Genomic DNA, 21,300 nt, shown 5'->3' on the forward strand with positions numbered 1-21,300 from the left:
ACTCCGTCTCAAAAAAAAAAAAAAAGTGTGCTTGTTTGGCCCAGGAGATGCAAGAGGTCTTCTTCACCTACGGTACCGATGAGAAAACTCAAACCTGAGGGTGGGCCCAGGCCGGAGTGCAGTAACAGGCAGAACTGGAACCTGGCCCCATCCCGGACTCAGGGGACGGGTGTCATGTACCCCCTCTGCCTCATTCTCCCCACTCTGCTAACCTTCCAAAGATCCCCCGGGTTCCGAGTTTTCCCTGGCCGCTTGATGGGATTCGAACCGTAAACTCAGCGCTCGCCTAGCGCAGCGGCCCCGCCTCTCCTCCCCCCCGCCCCCCGGCGGTCATGCGAGCGCAGTGCCGGCGGGGGGTAGGGCGAGGCGGCGACGCGCAGTGCCTGCTAGGCATTGTAGTCCTTGCCCCACCTTTGCCTCGCGCCGACCCCGCCCCTGGAACTACGCTCCCGTCGTGCTCCGCGGGGCCAGGCGGAGACGAGACGAGGCGGGGAGGGGTGGGTTGGGTTGGGTTGCGCTGGGTTGGGCCGGGCCGGTTGCTAAGACTTGGCGAAGCGCTGCGCTCGCGCCTGGATCCCTCAGGTAAGCGCGCGGCCCCGAGGTCTCGGGTTCTCCAGGCTCAGACTTCCCCAGAGGGGGAGTAGGGGCTGACATGGGGGGGTCTCGGCGGTGAGGGGCGCCGGCCGTTCGTGGGGAGAAAACGGGGGGCCCGGGCCAGCCTCGCGCGCGTCCCGGACGGGCCGGTGGGCGACGCGGGGAGGCGGCGCGAATGCGCGTGCGCGCGGCGCTGGCCTGTGGGACGCCTCTGGACCGAGCTCCCCAGGGCCTAGCGCCTTTCTGCGCGTGCGCGCCCCTATGGTCCGGGCGGGAGACCCCGTACCCTCCAGGTGCTTCCGGTGGCCCTTCCTCAGGTCATGTCGGCCAGTCCCCTGCCTCCGGACCGCGCGCTCGCGTGTTTCCATAGTCTTCGCGTCCTTTCTCCCCAGCTCTGGTTTGCCTTTATGTGGAGATTCCCCTAGGCCTTGGTACATCCCCAGAATTGACCATCGTTCCTCATCGTTACCTAGAGTATGAGTTTTTCAGGTTTTTCTATCACAGGCCCCCAGTTATCTCCCACACCCTACCCCGAAGGCAGAGGTTCCCCGCTGTCTTGCAGAGAAGGCCTCATTGTAGGGTGGCCAGAAACAGAGGATGGACTCCGTGGATACAAGGACGGCTGGGTGCATTTCCTCACCCTATAACCCCAGCACTTTGGGAGGCCAAGGCGAGTGGATCACCTGAGGTCCGGAGTTCGAGACCAGCCTGTCCAACATGGTGAAATTCCATCTCTGCCAAAAATACAAAAATTAGCTAGGCGTGGTGTCACGCGCCTGTAAAACCAGCTACTCGGGAGGCCAAGGCAGGAGAATCGCTTGAACCTGGGAGGCGGAGGTTGCAGTGAGCCAAGATGGCACCATTGTACTCCAGCCTAAGCAACCTAGCAAGACTCATTCTCCAAAAAAAAAAAAAAAAAGTTTTTTTTTTCTAAATTAGCCAGGCATGGTGACACGTCTGAGGCAGGAGGATTGCTTGAGCCCAGGAGGTTGAGGCTGCAGTGAACTGTGATGGCACTACTGCATTCCAGCCTGGGCAACAGAGCGAGACCCTGTCTCAAAATAAATTAAAAAAATATATATGTGTAGCGCCGGGCGCGGTGGCTCACACCTATAATCCTAGCACTTTGGGAGGCCGAGGCGGGTGGATCCTGAGGTCAGGAGATCAAGACCATCCTGGCTAACACGGTGAAACCCCGTCTCTATTAAAAATACAAAAAAAAAAGCCAGGAGTGGTGGCGGGTGCCTGTGGTCCCAGCTACTCCCAAAGGAGGCTGAGGCAGGAAAATGGTGTGAACTCAGGAGGCGGAGCTTGCAGTGAGCCAGGATCGTGCCACTGCACTCTAGCCTGGGCGACAGAGTGAGACTCCGTCTCAAAAAAAAAAAATATATATATATATATATATATATTTTTTTTTACATATATATGTGTGTGTGTGTGTGTGTGTGTGTGTGTGTGTGTGTGTAAAGAAAGAAGCCTCAGGCTGGGCGCGGTGGCTCATGCCTGTAATCCCAGCACTTTGGGAGGCCTAGGCAGGTATATCACAAGGTCAGGGGTTCGAGACCAGTCTGACCAATATGGTGAAATCCCACCTCTATTAAAAATATAAAAAATTAGCCCAGTGTAGTGGTGCACTTCTGTTGTCCCAGCTGCTTGGGAGGCTGAGGCAGGAGAATCGCTTGAACCAGGGAGGCAGAGGTTGCAGTGAGCCAAGATCGCGCCACTGCCCTCCAGCCTGGGGGACAGAGTGAGACTGTCCCAAAAAAAAAAAAAAAAGCCCCCATGCACATTATTGGTGTGCCCTGGTACTGAGCATTAGCTGTTCCCTCTCCGCATTCCCTCCCCTACTTCCCCAGCCTTCCAGGCTGGGCTGTGGGTCACTGCCTCTGAGGAGCCCTCCTGGATTCTGCTGAAGATGGTCAGGCCCCGCCATCCCCCCATTTTCTCTTATGCGCCTGACAGCCCTGCCTTAAAAAAAAAGAAGGCAGAGCAGGAATTGCCGTTTCACGGGGTGGAAGCCGAGGCTTGGAGGAGTCAGGACTGGTGCTTGAGCTCTCGCAGCCAGGAATTGACCTCGCTGGGCTGAACACCTCTAGGGCAGGTTGGGGATTAGGTGTGTTTTCTGGGCGGACACACCCAGGTCCCTGCGCGGACCTTGGCCTCCTCATCTGTGGGCTTAGATAAAGGCCTCCCAGCCTCCAGTTCACCAGGGTTGTCACCACGCAGGGTCTGACTCACCTGCCTGGAGCTATGCCAGTTCCCAGCCCAGGCTGGTGGCTGTGTTCTGCTGGGACCTGGGACCTGGGCCGCCTGCCCTCCTGAGGGGTCCCGGTGGTCGGTCGCCTGCCTTCTGGGTGGGTGTGGTAGAGGGAGGGTCAGGTGGCGCCCTGCTGTTTGGGGGCAGTCGCTGCGGGAGTGAGTTGTCCCCCCCGGGCCATAGCAGGTGGGTAGGAGCTGCTCTGGCAGTTGAGGCCGCCCTGGCCTGGGACAGTCAATCAGCCTGAACACTGTGCCTGTTCTGGGATTTTAACCTGCCCTCCAAGGGCGCGGCGGGCCCAGCCTGCAGTGTCCCGGCAGCTGCCTCCTCTCTGGGTGGTTTGTTTTTCATCAGACAGAGGTTGTACTCTTGCAGGGACAAGCGAGGCTGTGTTTGTCCTTTACTCTGGAGACAGTGGAGTGTTTGTGGCCCAGCCGGGCTGCGCGGGCCTCTTGGTCCTGGTCGCGCGTGGTGTGCGTTTTGGGAGGGCCCAGCGAGTCGGCTGCTATGGGCCCCATCTGGCACGGGGCCTCGGTCAGCGGCAGCAGCTGGTGCTGCCTCTGCGCTTCCTGCTCCCGGCTCCCACTGCGTCTCTGGTTCTGTGCTTTGTTGAACGCGTGAGCTTCGGGCAGCGCTGGGGCCACTTCAGCGTGACCTCCAAGGCCACTGGCCTGGAGTTCCACTGGCTGCTGGTCCCCCATCTGTGGGGCGCCCCGGCGGCTGAGGCGTCAACCGGGTAGTGCATGTCGAGGAGTAGCACCCACAGCTGCGAGGCTGCGAAATGAGCCAGAGACACATCCCTGTCTGCGGGAGGAGCCATCCATACCAGCAGGGATGTGTAGTCCAGGCGGGCAGTGGTGTTCAGGATCATCCAGAGTCATTTTAAGATCATCTGCGGCTTAGCCCCAGCACCATCTGAGGTAGTACTGTCTGCTAGAAATACCTGAGAGCACACAGGTAGTACGGTTTTTAGGATTTTATTATTATTTATTTATTTGAGAAAAGGAACAGAGTCTCTCCATCTTGCCCAGGTTGGTCTCAAAGTCCTGTGCTTAAGTGATCCTCTCTCCTTGGCCTCCTGAGTAGCTGGGACTACATGTGCACACCACCGTGCCCAACTAATTTATACTTTTAAGAAATGTGGGCTGGGTGCGGTGGCTCACACCTGTAATCCCAGCACTTTGGGAGGCTGAGGCGGGTGGATCATCTGAGGTCAGGAGTTCGAGACCAGCCTGGCCAACATGGTGGAACCCCCTCTCTACTGAAAATACAAAAAATTAGCCGGGCATGGTGGCACGTGCCTGTATTCCCAGCTACTAGCGGGGGCTGAGGCAGGAGGATTGCTTGAACCTGGGAAGTGGAGGTTGCGGTGAGCTGAGATCATGCCACTGCACTCCAGCCTGGGCAACAGAGTGAGACTCTGAAAAAAAAAAAAATGTGGGCTGGGCGTGGTGGCTCACGCCTGTAATCCAACCTCAGGCCTGCAGTGCGAGTCTGTAGGGGCAGATGCAGGTGGGGGAGGGCTGGCCAGCTGAGACTGTGGTTTGGGGTATTCAGGTGGGGCGGATGCCAGAGATGTGGGAGGCAGAAGCGCCATTCCCCCAGGGCCCTGTGGGCAGTCCCTGCAGGCTGGCTGTCCCCACGCCTGCCTCTCTGCTGTGCTGTCTGCCTGCCTAGGGCAGGCTCCCCTCTAATGGGGGGATCCCGAGAGCCGGGGGCTCCACCAGCCCTTCCTCTCCAGTGGAGTGGCCCTACTGCCTCCTGTCCACCTGTGCCAGCAGCAGGGATGGTAATGGCCCTACTGTCTCCTGTCCTCACCTGTGCCAGCGGCAGAGATGTCCTCATCTGTGCCAGCGGCAGGGATGGTAACAGTGCTGGTGATGTCAGGCCGGGAGGTTCTCACCCGAGAGCCGCCTTGGCACACTGCCCGGCAGTCACGGATGTTAGCAGGAGCCCCAGGGATGATCCCAGCTCTTCCCGCAGCCCCACTCCAGCCAGGGCCTCCTCTGTGACTGAGTAGGCAGGGACACCCCGGTGGCTGCCTACTCCACCCGACAGCCAGGGCCTACCACGGCTGCAGGAATGGGAAGTCGGGCCCACCAGGGGAGGGGCTGCACTCCAGGGCTTATGTTTCATGGCCTGTCTTCTGAGGTCTTTCTTTTCCTAGCCCTTGGCCTACTAGGGGGCGAGTGTTTACAGAAACCACTGGAGGTGGGTGTTCCGTGTCAGTGCCAGGCTGTGTGCCGTTCTGGGAGGTGGCCCCGTGTCCCCCACACTTGGCATGCTTGCTTTCTGTCACTGCATAGCAGACTCCGTGCATCTGTGGGCTTAATACAACACCCGCCAGCTCCTGGTTCTGTGGGTCGGGGCCTGAATGTCACATGGCTGGGTCCTCTGCGCGGGGTCTCACTGGGCTGGAACCCAGGTGTCAGCCAGGGCTGTGTTGTCATCTGGAGGCTCAACGGGGGCGGCATCTGCTTCCAACTCACGCAGGTGTCAGCGGAATTCAGCACCTTGCGGCCGGGGGCCCAAGGGTCCTGCTCAGTTCCTAGACACATGGCCCTTCTGTCTGGAAGCCAGGCGCTGCCTGTCCACGGCTTGTGCTTCCAGGCTCTGGCTTCTGGAGATGCAGAGATCACATCAGTGGTTGCCTGGGTCGCTGTGTGTGTTGTGGGGTGGTGAGACAAGTTTTCTCTTAGGGGTGATGGAATGTTCTGGAATTTTATAGTGGTGATGGTTGCACAACTCCAAGCGTACTAAGAGCCACTGAATAGGACACTTGATCGTTTTTGGTTTTTGAGGTTTTTTTTTTTTTTTTTTGAGACGGAGTCTCGCTCTGTCACCAGGCTGGAGTGCAGTGGCACTATCTCGGCTCACTGCAACCTCCGCCTCCCAGGTTCAAGCAATTCTCCTGCCTCAGCCTCCCGAGTAGCTGGGATTACAGGTGCATGCCACCATGCCCAGCTAATTTTTGTATTTTCAGTGGAGACGGGGTTTCACCATGTTGGTCAGGCTGGTCTCGATCTCGTGGCCTCATGATCTGCCCGCCTCAGCCTCCCAAAGTGCTGGGATTACAGGCTTGAGCCACCACGCCTGGCTTTTTTGTTGTTTTTTGACAGAGTCTCGCGCTGTTACCAGGCTGGAGTGCAGTGGCGCGATCTCGGCTCAATGTAATCTGCACCTCCCAGGTTCAACCTCCTGGGTTCTCCTGCAAGCCTCAGCCTCCCTAGTAGCTGGGACTACAGGTGCATGCCACCAGGCCTGGCCAGTTCTTTGTATTTTTAGTAGAGACGGGGTTTCACCGTGTTAGCCAGGATGGTCTTGATCTCCTGACCTTGTGATCTGCCTGCCTCGGCCTCCCAAAGTGCTGGGATTACAGGCGTGAGCCACCGTGCCTGGGTTTTCTTTTTTTTTTGAGACGGCATCTTGCTCTGTCACCCAGGCTGGAGTACAGTGGCACGATTGTAGCTCACTGCAGCCTTGAATTTCCGGCCTCAAGTGATCCTCCTGTTTCAGCTTCTCGAGTAGCTGAAACCACCGGTGTGTGCCACCACGCCCAGCTAATTTTTTGATATTTAGTAGAAATGGGGTGTTGTTATGTTGCCTAGGCAGGTCTTAAACTCCTGGGCTCAAGTGATCCTCCCACCTCGGCCTCCCATAGTGCTGGGATTACAGGCGTGAGCTGCTGGTGCCTAGCCATGAATTGCACTTTTGAAAATGACCTGTCTTGGCTGGGCCCAGTGACTCACACCTGTAATCCCACCACCAGGCTGAAGCGGGTGGATCACGTGAGGTTAGGAGTTCGAGACCAACCTGAACAACGTGGTGAAATCCCGTCTCTACTAAAAATACACAAAAATTAGTCGGGCATGGTGGTGCATGCCTGTAATCCCAGTTACTCTGGAGGCTGAGGCATGAGAATAGCTTGAACCCGGGAGGCGGAGGTTGCAGTGAGCTGAGATCGTGCCACTGTACTCCAGCCTGGGCGATAGCGAGACTCCGTCTCAAAAATAAAAAAAAAAAAAAGAAGAAAATGACCTGTCTTCTAGTAGGTGAATTATATCTTCGTTTTTAAAAACCAATGGCTGTTTAAACTCTGTGCAAACCAGGGGTTAGCAGGACATGAGGGAGTGTAGCTCTGATGCAGTGACCTGGGCCGGAGCCCTCGGACTAGCCTCAGCTTTGGTGGCAGCACTCCCTGCCTTGTGGAGCCACGGCCTTCTGGGACGGACTCCCCGGCTCTGCCCCAGCCGCCAGATGATCCTCTGCTCCCGTCTCTGTCTCCCACAGTCGGCCTCGCTGAGGATGGAGCCCGCCCCGGGCCTCGTGGAGCAGCCCAAGTGCTTGGAGGCCGGGAGCCCGGAGCCTGAGCCGGCACCGTGGCAGGCCCTCCCTGTCCTCTCCGAGAAGCAGTCAGGGGACGTGGAGCTGGTGCTGGCCTACGCCGCGCCCGTCCTGGACAAGCGCCAGACCTCACGCCTCCTGAAGGAGGTGTCGGCCCTGCACCCGCTCCCCGCCCAGCCTCACCTCAAGCGGGTGCGGCCCAGCCGCGATGCCGGCAGCCCCCACGCCCTGGAGATGCTGCTTTGCCTGGCTGGGCCGGCCTCGGGCCCGCGCTCGCTGGCTGAGCTCCTGCCACGGCCGGCTGTGGACCCCCGCGGCCTGGGGCAACCCTTCCTGGTGCCCGTGCCCGCCCGGCCGCCTCTGACCAGGGGCCAGTTCGAGGAGGCCCGGGCCCACTGGCCCACGTCCTTCCACGAGGACAAGCAGGTGACCAGCGCCCTGGCTGGGCGGCTCTTCTCCACGCAGGAGCGCGCCGCCATGCAGAGCCACATGGAGCGGGCGGTGTGGGCGGCCCGGCGGGCAGCGGCGCGGGGCTTGCGGGCCGTGGGGGCCGTGGTGGTGGACCCGGCCTCGGACCGCGTGCTGGCCACCGGCCACGACTGCAGCAGCGCGGACAACCCCCTCCTGCACGCCGTCATGGTGTGCGTGGACCTCGTGGCGCGCGGCCAGGGCCGCGGCACCTACGACTTCAGACCTTTCCCCGCCTGCTCCTTCGCCCCGGCCGCTGCCCTCCAGGCCGTCCGCGCAGGCGCCGTGCGTAAACTGGACGCAGACGAGGACGGCCTCCCCTACCTGTGCACCGGCTACGACCTGTACGTGACCCGCGAGCCCTGCGCCATGTGCGCCATGGCCCTGGTGCACGCACGCATCCTGCGCGTCTTCTACGGTGCGCCCTCGCCCGACGGCGCCCTGGGCACCCGCTTCCGCATCCACGCACGGCCCGATCTCAACCACCGCTTCCAGGTGTTCCGCGGGGTGCTGGAGGAGCAGTGCCGCTGGCTGGACCCTGACACGTAGGCGCCGCCCTCCTGCCTCCGGACCCTTCTCGCTCCCGGCCGGGGGGCACCCCTCTTGGACTTCCGGGCCTCGATTTCTTCCGCACAAGCCTGTCCGTGGATTTCAGGGACACATACCGCCTCCAGCGAGGAGGACCACGGGTGCTGCCTTCCGTGCGGATCGAGCTTTCCTGGACTTGGTCATTGGGGCTACCCCGTGCCTGCGGTGCCCTTCTGCGGGTGCCGTTGCTGCCTTTGTGTTCCCTCTGTCTCGCGAGCCAGGAAACTGCTCTGATGGGAAAATAAACAGCCCAAAACCAAGTGGGTGTCTGTTAGGAGGTGTGTGCCTTTGTGGCCAGGGTCCCGAGTGGGGCGGGGTCTGTACAGGGCCTGGTGGCTCAGCGGGAGGGGACCTGCTGAGCCGCGTGTGGTCAGAGACCTGGGCTGATTCCGGGGTAGAGCAAGGCCCCCAGCTGCTGCCTCCTTGCCCGCTTCTGGAGTCCTGATGGTTCCAGGCGTGCCTGGCCTAAGTGTGTGGACACTAGGCGTAGTCCACAGGCCACCGACCCGAAGGAGGGGCCCTGGGATTTAGTGTCCTTCACAAGTGGCAACAGGGGACCCCAAAGGGCTGATGCTAGTCGGTCACAGCACAGTGAGGACTAGAGCCGTTTTTGTAGAACTTGGAGCAGGACCTGTGGGTCCACCTGCCAAGCGTCCATTGCCTGACCATGTGGGTGCAGCTTAGCCCCCAGGCATGCCTGCTCTGAGCCCCCAGCCCGTAGGGGAGGGGATCTGGCAGGTGGGGGTCTGCCTGGGGAGCTCATGCAGTGGACAGAACACCACTGCTGGCCAGGAGCCCGCCAGGCCTGCAGTGAGGGAATCTGTGCCTGGGGGTGGGACTGAGGTGGGCTGGAGGGTCCCTGATGTGGCCGGAGCCACAGCGTGGAGCGAGGAGGTGGGAGCCGCAGAGGTGTGCCCAGTTGAGTGGTAGAGGCAGCGGTTGGGCCTCCTTCATGCTCAGGTGCTCAGCTCCTTCCCCTGAGGGGCAGGAAGTCAGGGAGGAGGGAGTGAGAGGTGGGAGGCGGGAGGTGGGCGGAGGGGAGGATGTCCTGTCCCAAGAGCCAGGGGTGCCCCACCCCACGGTGACATGTCCCTGAACGGGTTGTATGTGGAGGGCTCAGTTCCTGGGAACTGCCTCACCTGGACTGTGGGCGGGAGGCAGCTCCTGGCCCCGTGCCCGCCCCCTTGGGCCTGTTCCCCTGCCGGGAGCTGGGATGGTTCAGACCCCACTGGTCTGTGATGCCCAATGGGCATCAGGCATGCCCCTGCTGGGCTGGCCCACCTCCCAATGGCAGGTCCGCCCCCAGGATCACGGAAGCAGCTAGATCCACTCAGTCGTGGGTGGATGGCAGGCCGGGTGGGGCTGCTCTGGTGCGTGAGCTCATGGGGTTCCCTTTCAGAACGGCCAGGGTGCCATGCGGATGCGATGGGGTCCTAGGCCCTGCAATGTTCACCTTGTGGCGCCCACCCCTTGTGGGCTGAAGCTGGGATTTGGGGGACGCAGGAGCCTAGGACAGCGGGGAAGGGGCATCCTGGCTGGGGTGGTGGGTGGGAGGGTCTGCGGCCAGCCCTGCCTGTTTTGCCAGCATGGGTGGTGTGCACTGGAGCCGAGGGGAGGGAGACCTGTGGGGTAACACATTGGGTCGAGTCAGGCCTGTGGCTCCCGCTCAGCCCACTGCTGTGTCCAGAGCACAGGGCACGATAAAGGGCTTTTCAGCCACGTGGGTGGGTGGTTAGCACTCTGCCCAGGGCGGCTCGGGGTTCCCTGACTGTGGTTGTCTTCTTTGCAGGCAGCTGCAGGCTTCAGCCTGCGCTGGTCGGTGAAACAGAGATGTCAGGTGAGTCCTGCCTGCCTGGGATCCTCCAGCAGCGTGGGCGGGAGGGAGATGCCAGCAGTTCCCACAGGAGCCCTCGGTCCTGGCCATTGGCACACAGTGTCCTCCTGGCCCACCTGGCCTCTGACTCCTCGGGTCCCACAGCCCAGCACAGCCGGAGTCACGCCTCTGCTGGGGGCAAAGGACAGCAGAGCCGCCTGTGTATCTGCTCGGATGCCTCACTGACCCGAAGCACAGCCCAGCTGGGTGCCCCTGCTGTCACACAGCTGCTCTTTCCTTATAGCAGCTGGCGTGTTCTCACGCGCCCCGGGGTTCCTCACCCACTCATTTACTGGCAGCCTTCCCCAGTGGGGCGGAAGCCCCTGAGGACGGGGCCTCTTGCTGTCTGACTCACCATCTGGCCCTCACAGGCACCCAGGGACACTTCCTCAGGCAGTGCTGGCTGAGCAGAAGCTCCTGGGGGGCTCCCGGTGCCACGCTGAGTGCCCCAAAGGCTGTGTTCCCATCCTGATCCCTGGAACCTGTGAGTGGGACCTCATTTGGGAATACGGCCTTTGCAGATGTGATGGAGTTAAGATAAAGTACTGGAGCAGGGTGAGCTCTCATCCCAGTGCCTGCTGTGTTTATAAGAAGAGATAGAGGCCGGGCGCAGTGGCTCACGCCTGTAATCCCAGCACTTTGGGAGGCCGAGGCGGGTGGATCACAAGGTCAGGAGATCGAGACCATTCTGGCTAACACGGTGAAACCCCGTCTCTACTAAAAATACAAAAAATTAGCCGGGCGTGGTGGCGGGCGCCTGTAGTCCCAGCTACTCGGGAGACCGAGGCAGGAGAATGGTGTGAACCCGGGAGGCAGAGCTTCAGTGAGCCGAGATCAGGCCACTGCACTCCATCCTGGGCGACAGAGTGAGACTCCGTCTGAAAAAAAAAAAAAAAAAAAAGAAGAAGAGATGGTCCGGGCATGGTGGCTCACGAGGCCTGTAATCCCAGCACTTTGGGAGGCCGAGGTGGGCGGATCATGAGGTCAGGAGTTTGAGACCAGCCTGGACAACATAGTGAAACCCCGTCTCTACTGAAAATATTAGCTGGGCATGGTGGCACAGCACCTGTAGTCCCAGCTACTTGGGAGGCTGAGGCAGGAGAATTGCTTGAACCTGGGAGGCGGAGTTGTGGTGAGCCGAGATCACGCCACTGCACTCCAGCCTGGGTGACAGAGTGAGACTGGATCTCAAAAAAAAAAAAAAAAAAAAGAGATGGAGATACAGGAGGAGTCGTCGTGGAGATGGAGGCAGAGGCCAGAGCTATGTGGCCATGAGCCAAGGGCACTAGGATCCCCCAGAAGCTGCTTGCGAGAGGCAGGAAGGCTCCTTCCCTGGAGCCTGCAGAGGGAGCGCGTTCCTGAGACACCTTGATCTCAGATTTCTGGCCTCCAGGACTGTTAGCAGATAAATATTTGTTGTGTTCTTTGTTTTGTTTTGAGACAGTCTGGGTCTGTCTCCCAGGCTGGAGTGCAGTGATGTGACCATAGCTCACTGCAGCTTTAACCTCTTGGGTTCAAGCGATCCTCCCGCCTCAGCCTCCCAAGAAGGTGGGACCACAGGTGCGCGCCACCACGCTTGGCTAATTTTTGTATTTTTTGTAGAGTTGGGGTCTCGCTAGGTTGCCCAGGCTGATCTGGAACTCCTGGGCTCCAGCAACCCTCCTGCCTCAGCCTCCAAAAGTGCTGAGATCACAGGTGGGAGCCCCCACGCCTGGGCGGTTTCTGTTGTTTTAAGTCTCCCAGTTGGTGGTGGTTTCTCACAGCAGCCATGGGGAACGGAAGCGTCCCCAGGCCACAGCCTCCCTGCAGTGTGCAGATTCGGCCTGCTAAGCCTGCATGTTGGCGTCCCCTGCCTGCCGGAGGGAATGATACTGAATGCAGCCTGCTGCGGCCGCACCCACACTAAACATGGAGGAGGGCTACAAAGGTTAGCATGGCCCTGCATAAAGGGTGACACGTAAATTAAAAAAAAATTTCGGCTGGGCGCAGTGGCTCACGCCTGTTATCCCAGCACTTTGGGAGGCAGAGGTGGGCAGATTATTTGAGGTCAAGAGTTCAAAACCAGCCTGGCCAACATGGTGAAACCTCGTGTCTACTAAAAAGAAAAATCTAAAAATTAGCCAGGTGTGGTGGTGGGCACCTGTAATCCCAGCTACTTGGGAAGCTGAGGCAGAAGAATCACTTGAGCTTGGGAAGCAGAGGCTGCAGTGAGCCGAGATCGCACCACTGCCCTCCAGCATGGGAGACAGAGCCAGACTCCGTCTCAAAAAAAAAAAAAAAAAATCATAAACTTAGTTTCTTAAAACAATTAAATCTGTTATCTGACAGTTCCGGAGACCAGAAATGCTAAAATCAAGCTATAGGCCGGTTCCCGCCTTTCCCAGCGTCTAGAGGCCCCCACATCCCTCCACTCAGGGCCCCTTTCTCCCCCTTCACAGTCTCAGCGCAGCCTCTTCCTGTTTCTCTCCCTCCCGTCTCCTCTCGTGAGGCTGCCATGAGGACCCTCTCCTGTCTCAGCGTCCTGCCTTCAATCCCAACTGCAGAGTCCCTTCTGCCATGAGAGGCAGCACAGCCGTGGGTCGAAGGGATGAGGTGGGGCCTCCTTCAAGAGACAAAGTCTGGTTCTGTCCGTGGGTTCTCTGTCCCTACAGAAAAGGAGAACAACTTCCCGCCACTGCCCAAGTTTATCCCTGTGAAGCCCTGCTTCTACCAGAACTTCTCCGACGAGATCCCGGTGGAGCACCAGGTCCTGGTGAAGAGGATCTACCGGCTGTGGATGTGTGAGTGTGCCTGGGGGCGGGAGGCGGGAGGCAGGGCTCCCCGAGGGTGGGAGTGGCATTCGGGCAGGGGCAGCCCGTCACCCGTCGGGGGGCCCACCGTCCACCACAGCCGTCCTGGGCCCGGTGGTCCCTGTGGTGAACAAGGCCGGTGTCCAGGCCCCAGTGTCTTGGCTTGCACAGTTCATCCTCGACGTGGGGTCACCAGGCTGGGGAGACGGACAGCGGGTGCCCCATTGCTGGGCAGCATGCTTTCCCACGGCCACGCCCTCCCGTGCCTGCTCATCCATCCTCCCTCTGTCTTCGCAGTTTACTGCGCCACCCTCGGCGTCAACCTCATCGCCTGCCTGGCCTGGTGGATTGGCGGAGGCTCGGGGACCAACTTCGGCCTGGCCTTCGTGTGGCTGCTCCTGTTCACGCCTTGCAGCTACGTGTGCTGGTTCCGGCCTGTCTACAAGGCCTTCCGGTGAGCAGAGCTGCCGGGGGCCGCCTGGACCCAGAGGGAACCAGGGCCCACTCTGCACCCCAGTCCCAGCCCAGCTGTGAGGAGCTGTCCCTTTCTCTGCCCAGTGTGAAAGACAGTTCACATCTGGGGGTGGCAAACTGTGGCCCACAAGCCAGAGCCAACTACTGTCTGTTTTGTTTTGCTTTCTAGTAATTTTGGCTGGGTGCAGTGGCTCAGGCCTATAATCCCAGCACTTTGGGAGGTCGAGGCAGATGGATCACCTGAGGTCAGGAGTTCAAGACCAGCCTGGCCAACATGGTGAAACCCTGTCTCTACTACAAGTACAAAAATTAGCCAGGCGTGGTTTTGGGCACCTATAATCCCAGCTACTCAGGAGGCTGAGGCAGGAGAATCGCTTGAACCCAGGAGGCAGAGGTTGCAGTGAGCCGAGATCTCGACACTGCACTCCAGCCTGGGTGACAGAGTGAGACTCCATCTCAAAAAAAAAAAAGGAATAAAATAGAGCCTCCGTTCTCACCATCTCTGACTGGCCGGTTCCTCTCTAGGCACATCTGGGAGAAGCCAGGGCTGTGGTAACCGTCGTGTTTTCTGTCCCTCCCCAGAGCCGACAGCTCCTTTAATTTCATGGCGTTTTTCTTCATCTTCGGAGCCCAGTTTGTCCTGACCGTCATCCAGGCGATTGGCTTCTCCGGCTGGGGCGCGTGGTAAGCCTCTCTCTGATGGGCGTGGTGGATGTGATGTGGCTCAGCTGCCAGGTTGTGGGCCTGCTGGGAAGCCAGGTGGCCACCGGAGCGTGCTGGTTCAGGATTGTACGTGCTCTCCTAGGGAGGGGTCTGAGCTCACTCTGGCAGCGCCTGCGTCCTCACCAGCACCCATGTCCTCGCCAGCGCCCAGCCATGGTTCGGGATTGTAGGCGCTCTCCTAGGGAGGGGTCTGAGCTCGCCCCGGCAGTGCCTGCGTCCTCGCCAGCGCCCAGCCAGGCTTGTCTCCTGAGTGTTGATCATACCCCTGACCCAGGGTCTGGGAGCCAGTTTCTGGCTGCCAATGTTTCTGCACGGATCGCTGCTGGAGGAAGACCTGGACATCTGTAAAAACACACACACCTGGTGCTGTTACCACACCTCAGAAACTCACAGTCACTCTCTAAGGCTGCCAGGTGCCCAGAAGTGTTTGTGTCTTAAATTTCTGCCTTTTTTTTTCTTTTTTTTTGAGACAGAGTCTTGCTCTGTCACCCAGGCTGGGGTGCAGTGGTGCGATCTCAGCTCACCGCAACCTCCACCTCCTGGGTTCAAGCAATTCTCCTGCCTCAGCCTCCCGAGTAGCTGGGACTACAGGCGCCTGCCACCCACACCTGGCTAATTTCTTTTGTATTTTAGTAGAGACAGGGTTTCACCGTGTTGCCCAGGCTGGTATCGAACTCCTGAGCTCAGGCAGTCCGCCTTTCTCGGCCTCCCAAAGTGCTAGGATTACAGGTGTGAGTCACTGCACCCGGCCCTTTTTTTAAACTATTTTTTATTTTTTTTGAGATGGAGTCTCTCTCTCACTCAGGCTGGGGTGCAGTGACACGATCTTGTCTCACTGCAACCTTCGCCTCCCAGGTTCAAGCAGTTCTCCTGCCTCACCCTCCCAAGTAGCTGGGACTACAGGTGTGTGCCCCCACGCCCAGCTAATTTTTGTATTTTTAGTAGAGACGGGGTTTCACCCTGTGTTGGTCAGGCTGGTCTGAAACTCCTGACCTCGTGATCCACCTGCCTCGGCCTCCCGAAGTGCTGGGATTACAGGCGTGAGCCACCGTGCCTAGCCAAATTTGTGGCTTTTTAAATAGGCTTTTTATTTTGGAATAATTTGTAATTCTCAGTTGCAGAGAGTGACTGTTCTCGCCCACATCCCCGACGTGTCTCCCTTGTCCTTGGCATGGCGGGAGCTCCCCATGGGTGATGCTGCTCACGGAGCTGTGGGTGCCTTTGGTTTCCTGGGCTCCCGTTAGCAAGCTCCCGTTCAGGGGTTCCTGCCCCACAAGACTGCAGTGCTCTCACGCTGGTGCACAAATCAGATTCCAGATAAGGTCCCGGGTTCCTGGGATGGTGACTCCTCTCCCTTCAGGGCCCCTCGATCTGCAGGCCTCTCCCCTCCTGCACCGGCGCCCGGCGCCAGGCCCTCCAGGGTGGCCGGGATCAGTGGTTTGTGCACCCCTCGGATGTGCCGCTGAAGCTGGTCTGTCACCCGCCACCCCAACAGCCTGAGTGACATTGCCCCAGGGATCTGAGTTGGAGTCATAGTGAGGGTGTCTGTGGGGCTCCCAGCTCTGCCAGCCTTTGGGGTGCTTCCCCCTCCTGCAGAGGCTGTGGCTGCAGGTCAAGGCACTGCTCGTCATCCTCGGAGTCCTCCTGAGCCCCCAGCTGCTGGCTCGGCTCCCACTAGTCCTTCCCTGGGCTCCGGTGCCTCCTGCGAGCCACCTCCCCGGTGCCTCCCCAGCTCTCCCAGACTGAGCTGGGTGGACAGGCCTGTGCCCATGTTGGGTGGTCCTGAGATCCCGGCATGAGGTGAGTGCCCACATGTGACCCTCAGAGACCTCCCTGCCCCCTCGGCCTTCGTGCACGTGCGGCAGCAGCGACTTGGCTCTCCTCATCGGCGCCTGGGGTCATCTCCCGCAGGTCATGGGAGAAGCTGAGCATGTGGTCCCTGCCTGAGGTGGACAGAAGGTGAACACTCTCGAGAAAGAAACCCAGCGGTTCTTAGAGGAGAGCCCGGCCCCCGTCGTAATGAGAGAAATCAAACCACAGCACACGGCGACTTCATGTCCACCGTTGGCTTAGTGAGGCCCCACGCTCAGTGCGCTGCTGTGGGGTGAGAGGGGACAGCCCCGCTCCCCCTGCCCCAGGCAGCTTCACCAGCGCCACCTCCCCAGGGGTGACGCACGCCCGAGGCCATGAGCCACAGCAGCATCTGTGGTTGCAGAGGACTGGAAACTCCAGAGAAATGACCCCCAGCGGGGCCTAGCTGTGTAGACAGTGAGAGTGGCCACGTGGCGGCAGCCATGCACTGAGGACATGGTGCATTGCAGCAGGGGGCCCAGTGGACCCCCCCAGGAATTGGACATCAGTGGGTGCTGCAGCCTCTGAGCGGAGCTTGCAGCCACTGACGTGTGCCGGGCGCCTCCTAGGCCTGACACTGGGGGCGTGAGACGCCGGCCGGTGGGAAGCTGCAGGGGCGGCAGGAGTCCTCAAATGCCTTTGCCGCTCTTCATAAATCTAAAATTATATCCAAACAGAGGTTTACTTTCTTAAAAAATAAAAGAGGGCAGGCACGGTGGCTGATGCCTGTAATCCCAGCGCTTTGGGAGGTCAACGCAGGAGAATCACTGCTTGAGGCCAGGAGCTCAGACCGGCCTGGGCAACATAGGGAGAAACCATCTCTCCAGAAAAAAAAAAAAAGAGAAAGGAGTGACCCAAAGACCATGAAGCCTGTGATGCTGTAGAGGCTCCACGCGGGTGAACACAGGACAGGCCAGCATCTTGCAGGGAGGCAGCAGGGGGTACCGCGTGTGCGTGCGTGTCACGCCGTGTGCATGTGTGTGCATAAGCTCCCTGGACTCACTGGGTGTGTGGGTCCTGCGGGGGCCTGTGCACCAGGGAGGGGAGTCAACAGGAGAGAAGCCGTATGTCGTGCCTGCCTTTAAGTTCCCTGAATTTAAAACCCTGTGGTTTTATCGCCTTTTAAGACAAAAATCTCAAAATGACTGTGTTTTCTGCCTCCTGGGTCTCAAAGGCAGGTGCAATGCCCAGAGGCTGGTCCTGCACAGAGGGACCCAGGGCGTGCTGGCCTTCCCGGTGTCTCGCTGGTGGCCGATCTAAGCAGTGCTTTCCCTCGGGTTTTTTGTTTTATTTTGTTTTGTTTTTTTTGAGACAGAATCTTGCTCTGTCCCCCAGGCTGGAGAGAATGGCACAATCTCAGCTCACTGCAGCCTCCCGCCTCAGCCTCCGGAGTAGCTGGGATTACAGGTGTGTGTCCTCATGCCTGGCTAACTTTTGTATTTTTAGTAGAGACGGGGTTTCACCTTGTTGGTCAGGCTGGTCTCCAGTTCCTGGCCTCAAGTGATCTGCCCGCCTCGGCCTCCCTAAGTGCTGGGATGACAGGCGTAAGCCTCTGCGCCCAGCCTCCCTATTGTTTCTAATGGTCCCTCAGTGCCCCACTGGGTGATGGTGGCAGATTTCCCATCCGCATTGCTCCCGGACATGCAGATGTAGGTTTCAGCAGTTCCCATCATTAGACACAGTTGCCATAGCCTGGGTTCTTAGTAGCAGGCTCAATGGGGCAATGGGAATGAGCTTTTGAGTCTTTCCATGGCTGGTGCCCGCCGGACTCACTGAGGGAAACTAATGGGGAAGCACTGGTCTCCATCGCTTGCATGTGCGGCCCACTGCTGCAATGGTGAAGGGATAAGGTTGTGTTCATGCGTCGAAGTTGGTGCCTCTCAGTATCACTTTATGTTTGTTGGCCACTTGGTCCTTTTATGAGCTGTCCACTCCTTGTTGATTGGCCAGAGCTCTTTATGTGGGGAGGACCAAGGGCCCTCATCTGGCGGGTGTGCAGGCACCCACGCACTCTTGTCCCTTGCAGCGGCTGGCTGTCGGCAATCGGATTCTTCCAGTACAGCCCGGGCGCTGCCGTGGTCATGCTGCTTCCGGCCATCATGTTCTCTGTGTCGGCTGCCATGATGGCCATCGCGATCATGAAGGTGAGTCCTCGGCTTTGGGACGTCGAGCCCTTACCCCTTCTCCATGAACCTCGTCACCCAACTGTCCCAGGTGGGTGAACATCGAGGAGCCGGGCCCTCTCCCCGCAGTGTCACGCAGGCCGCACTTCATCCCCAGCAGTGAGCTGGGATGACAGCAGGAGGCACTGTCACCAGGGACCCAGCGCCTGGGTTCCTATGGGGCCAGTCCCGTGGGCCCCTGGGCCGGGATTCCAGACTCCAGAGGGAAGCAGGGGTTGTGTGTAAACCGCAGTGTTTGCAGGAACAGCTGAGGCCTGGAGCTGTCCTGTCAGCGAGGGTGGGCCCCTGCAGGTTCCCCGTCACAGTTTCCATCGGAAGATAGCGAAAGTGTTGAGCTGGGCTCGTAACAGAAACGTTCAGTTACAGCAAAATGCTTTTTTTTTTTTTTTTTCTTGGATACAGAGTCTCGCTCTGTCACCCAGGCTGGAGTGTAGTGGCACGATCTCTGCTCACTGCAAGCTCCGCCTCTGGGGTTCACGCCATTCTCCTGCCTCAGCCTCCCGAGTAGCTGGGACTACAGGCGCCCGCCACCACGCCCGGCTAATTTTGTTTTTGTGTATTTGGTAGAGACAGGGTTTCACCGTGTTAGCCAGGATGGTCTCAATCTCCTGACCTCGTGATCCGCCCGCCTCGGCCTCCCAAAGTGCTGGGATTACAGGCGTGAGCCACCATGCCCGGCCTATTTTTTATATTTTAGTAGAGAGGGTTTCACCGTGTTGTTCGGGCTGGTCTCGAACTCCAGAGCTCAGACAGTCTGTCTGCCTCAGCCTCCCAAAGTGCTGGGATTAGAGGTGTGAGTCCCCGTGCCCAGCCGCCACGCTCATTTTCTGTTCTCTGCCTCCCTGTCTTCTGTCCTTGCAGGTGCACAGGATCTACCGAGGGGCCGGCGGAAGCTTCCAGAAGGCACAGACGGAGTGGAACACGGGCACTTGGCGGAACCCACCGTCGAGGGAGGCCCAGTACAACAACTTCTCAGGCAACAGCCTGCCCGAGTACCCCACTGTGCCCAGCTACCCGGGCAGTGGCCAATGGCCTTAGAGGGAGCCAGCCCTGCCCCCACCGCCCACCACCTCCTCCCCTTCATTCCTGCTGCTACCCCTGGTCCCGAGGGCTGGGAGTACCTGGGGCCCCATCCCCCCAGCTGGGATGGTGGAAGCTGGTGGTGGCCACAGACCACATCCCTCCTGCCAGAGCCACAGAGCCCGTGTTCATCTCATCCGAGAGCGGAGTTCCTCGCAAGCACTCCCCAGCGGCCCTCGGCCTCTGCCGTCCACAGGACGCCCTCTTGCTCCCGGAAACGTGTGGTCACCTGCCGTCCACTGCACGGCTGGTACAGCCTTGTCTTCAGGTCTCGAGGCCTGACTCCGGGGGACAGGTGGCAGCAGGTCGGCTGCCCTCCTGTCCTCCCAGAGCTGCTGGCGCTGAGGCCAGAGCAGGTCTGATGGGGAGCTCCGTCTCACACCAGCCGCCCGCCGTCACCAGGGCAGATGCCCTTGGCTGGAACTAAGAAGAGGCGTTGGGGCCAGCTTCCGGTCCCCTGCAGTGATAGAGGGCTTGGTGCCTAGCCGAGTCCTCGCTGTCCATGGCATCCCCTGATCTGTGCGGCTCCAGCCTCGCCCCCTCCCCACGTTCACCATACCTGGGGAGTTCCTGGTCCAGGGTGTCCTGGGGCCATCCTCCCTGCCTCCAAAACAGGGATCCCTGGCAGGCTGTCTTTCCACGCCCCTGAGTTCAGAGTCGGGGACCCAGGCCAGGTCGGGAGCACAGCCGCTCCCCAAACCCAGCAAACCGGCAGAGAGCCGGTTTCCCAGCAGCCGGAGCCCTGCAGGAGAGGCCTTTTTGTTTTGTTTTGTTTTGTTTTTTTCGCTTTTGAGACAGAGTTTCACTCTGTTGCCCAGGCTGGAGTGCAGTGATGTGATCTCGGCTCACTGCAACCTCTGCCTCCCGTGTTCAAGCAGTTCTCCTGCCTCAGCCTCCCAAATAGCTGGGATTACAGGAGCCCGCCACCACGCCCTGCTAATTTTTATATTTTTAGTAGAGATGGGATTTCACCATGTTGGCCAGGCTGGTCTCGAACTCCTGACCTCAGGTGATCCACCCGTCTTGGCCTCCCAAAGTGCTGGGATAATAGTTGTGAGCCACCGTGCCCAGCCTGGAGTGGCCTTTTATGAGAGGGGACCCGTCAAATCTGCCTTATGGAGGGGTCCGGCGGCAGCCACAATTGTCTTGTCCCCTCGCCCCGCAACTCCCCCTGGAACACCTCCCCGAGGCAAGACATTTTCACAGCACCATTCACAACAGTTGGGCCAAAAAGAAACTTTTCCTTCATCATTTCCTGCACTCGCTGACCACGACTTTGCACACCCCAGGCTGCCACCCCTCACCACCCGTTCACCCCCAGGATGCTGTTGCTGTAGGACACCTGCTGCCCTGGAGCCCTCCCCGGGATGTGGGCCAGTCCCCTCGCTGGTGCAGAATGCCGCTGGGTGCCCGGAGGCGGCCGTGGTGTCTCGGTGGACGGCAGCCAGGATGGAACACCCATGGGTCCTACGGCCATGCTTCAGGGTCTTCAGGTCCTGCCCCCGGCCAGTCTGCCAAGAGGCACCCCCTTCCCCAGCCTCTCGTCCGCACTGATGCAGACGAAGTCTCACCTGGCAGGCCCATCCCCCCACCCCTCCCCCGCCGTGTGTGCCCCTTGCCGCATCGTTGGGGTTTTGTTACGTGAAAATATCCTGGAAATAAATACATGTTTCTGCACTTAGAGTCAGGGACCTGCCGCGTTTGTGCTGTGAGCATGTGTGGTTCCCCCAGGCCGTCTTCTCCCTTGAGGGACCCCTCAGCACATGGCCTCTGGCAGGATGCAGCCCTGCAGCGCCTCTTCCCACCCAGGTCCCGGCTGACCCTGCCATCCTGGCCAACATGGTGAAACCTAGCCTCTACTAAAAATACAAAAATTAGCTGGGCACGGTGGCGCGCGCCTGTAGTTCTAGCTACTCAGGAGGCTGAGGCAGGAGAATCGCTTGAACCCAGGAGGCGGAGGTTGCAGTGAACCCAGATCATGCCGCTGCACTCCAGCTTGATGACAGAGCAAGACTCCGTCCCCACCGCGCTCAAAAAAAAGGAAACTTGCACAAATGGAAAGCCAGTGTCACTGGC

The 21,300-nt window shown here is 59.4% G+C and overlaps 2 protein-coding genes across 3 annotated transcripts; both read left to right on the plus strand.

The window, feature by feature from the left end:
* Window positions 1-504: 504 nt before the first annotated feature.
* SCAMP4 (secretory carrier membrane protein 4) lies at window positions 505-20,907 on the plus strand. Of its 2 annotated transcripts, none has more exon segments than NM_001131705.2 (7): window positions 505-582; window positions 10,041-10,088; window positions 12,776-12,904; window positions 13,211-13,367; window positions 13,970-14,071; window positions 17,988-18,105; window positions 19,006-20,904. In NM_001131705.2, coding segments are annotated over 6 exon segments (690 nt in total). In that variant the 5' UTR covers window positions 505-582; window positions 10,041-10,081; the 3' UTR covers window positions 19,183-20,904.
* Window positions 510-8,509, plus strand: ADAT3 (adenosine deaminase tRNA specific 3). The gene is made up of 2 exons (XM_024236955.3): window positions 510-582; window positions 7,142-8,509. The coding sequence occupies exon 2, from the start codon at window positions 7,157-7,159 to the stop codon at window positions 8,210-8,212; it is 1,056 nt and encodes a 351-aa protein (XP_024092723.3). The 5' UTR covers window positions 510-582; window positions 7,142-7,156; the 3' UTR covers window positions 8,213-8,509.
* Window positions 20,908-21,300: the final 393 nt, after the last annotated feature.

The sequence above is a fragment of the Pongo abelii genome, chromosome 20, assembly GCF_028885655.2.
Source record: "Pongo abelii isolate AG06213 chromosome 20, NHGRI_mPonAbe1-v2.0_pri, whole genome shotgun sequence".
Classification (NCBI taxonomy): Eukaryota; Metazoa; Chordata; class Mammalia; order Primates; family Hominidae; genus Pongo; species Pongo abelii.

Excerpts from the sequence above, each read along its gene's own strand:
- ADAT3 (XM_024236955.3), top strand. The coding sequence starts at position 7,157 with ATGGAGCCCGCCCCGGGCCTCGTGGAGCAGCCCAAGTGCTTGGAGGCC.
- SCAMP4 (XM_054538338.2), top strand. Across the intron at positions 13,368-13,969 it reads CCTGTCTACAAGGCCTTCCG|AGCCGACAGCTCCTTTAATT; the intron begins GTGAGCAGAGCT and ends GTCCCTCCCCAG. Across the intron at positions 18,106-19,005 it reads TGGCCATCGCGATCATGAAG|GTGCACAGGATCTACCGAGG; the intron begins GTGAGTCCTCGG and ends CTGTCCTTGCAG.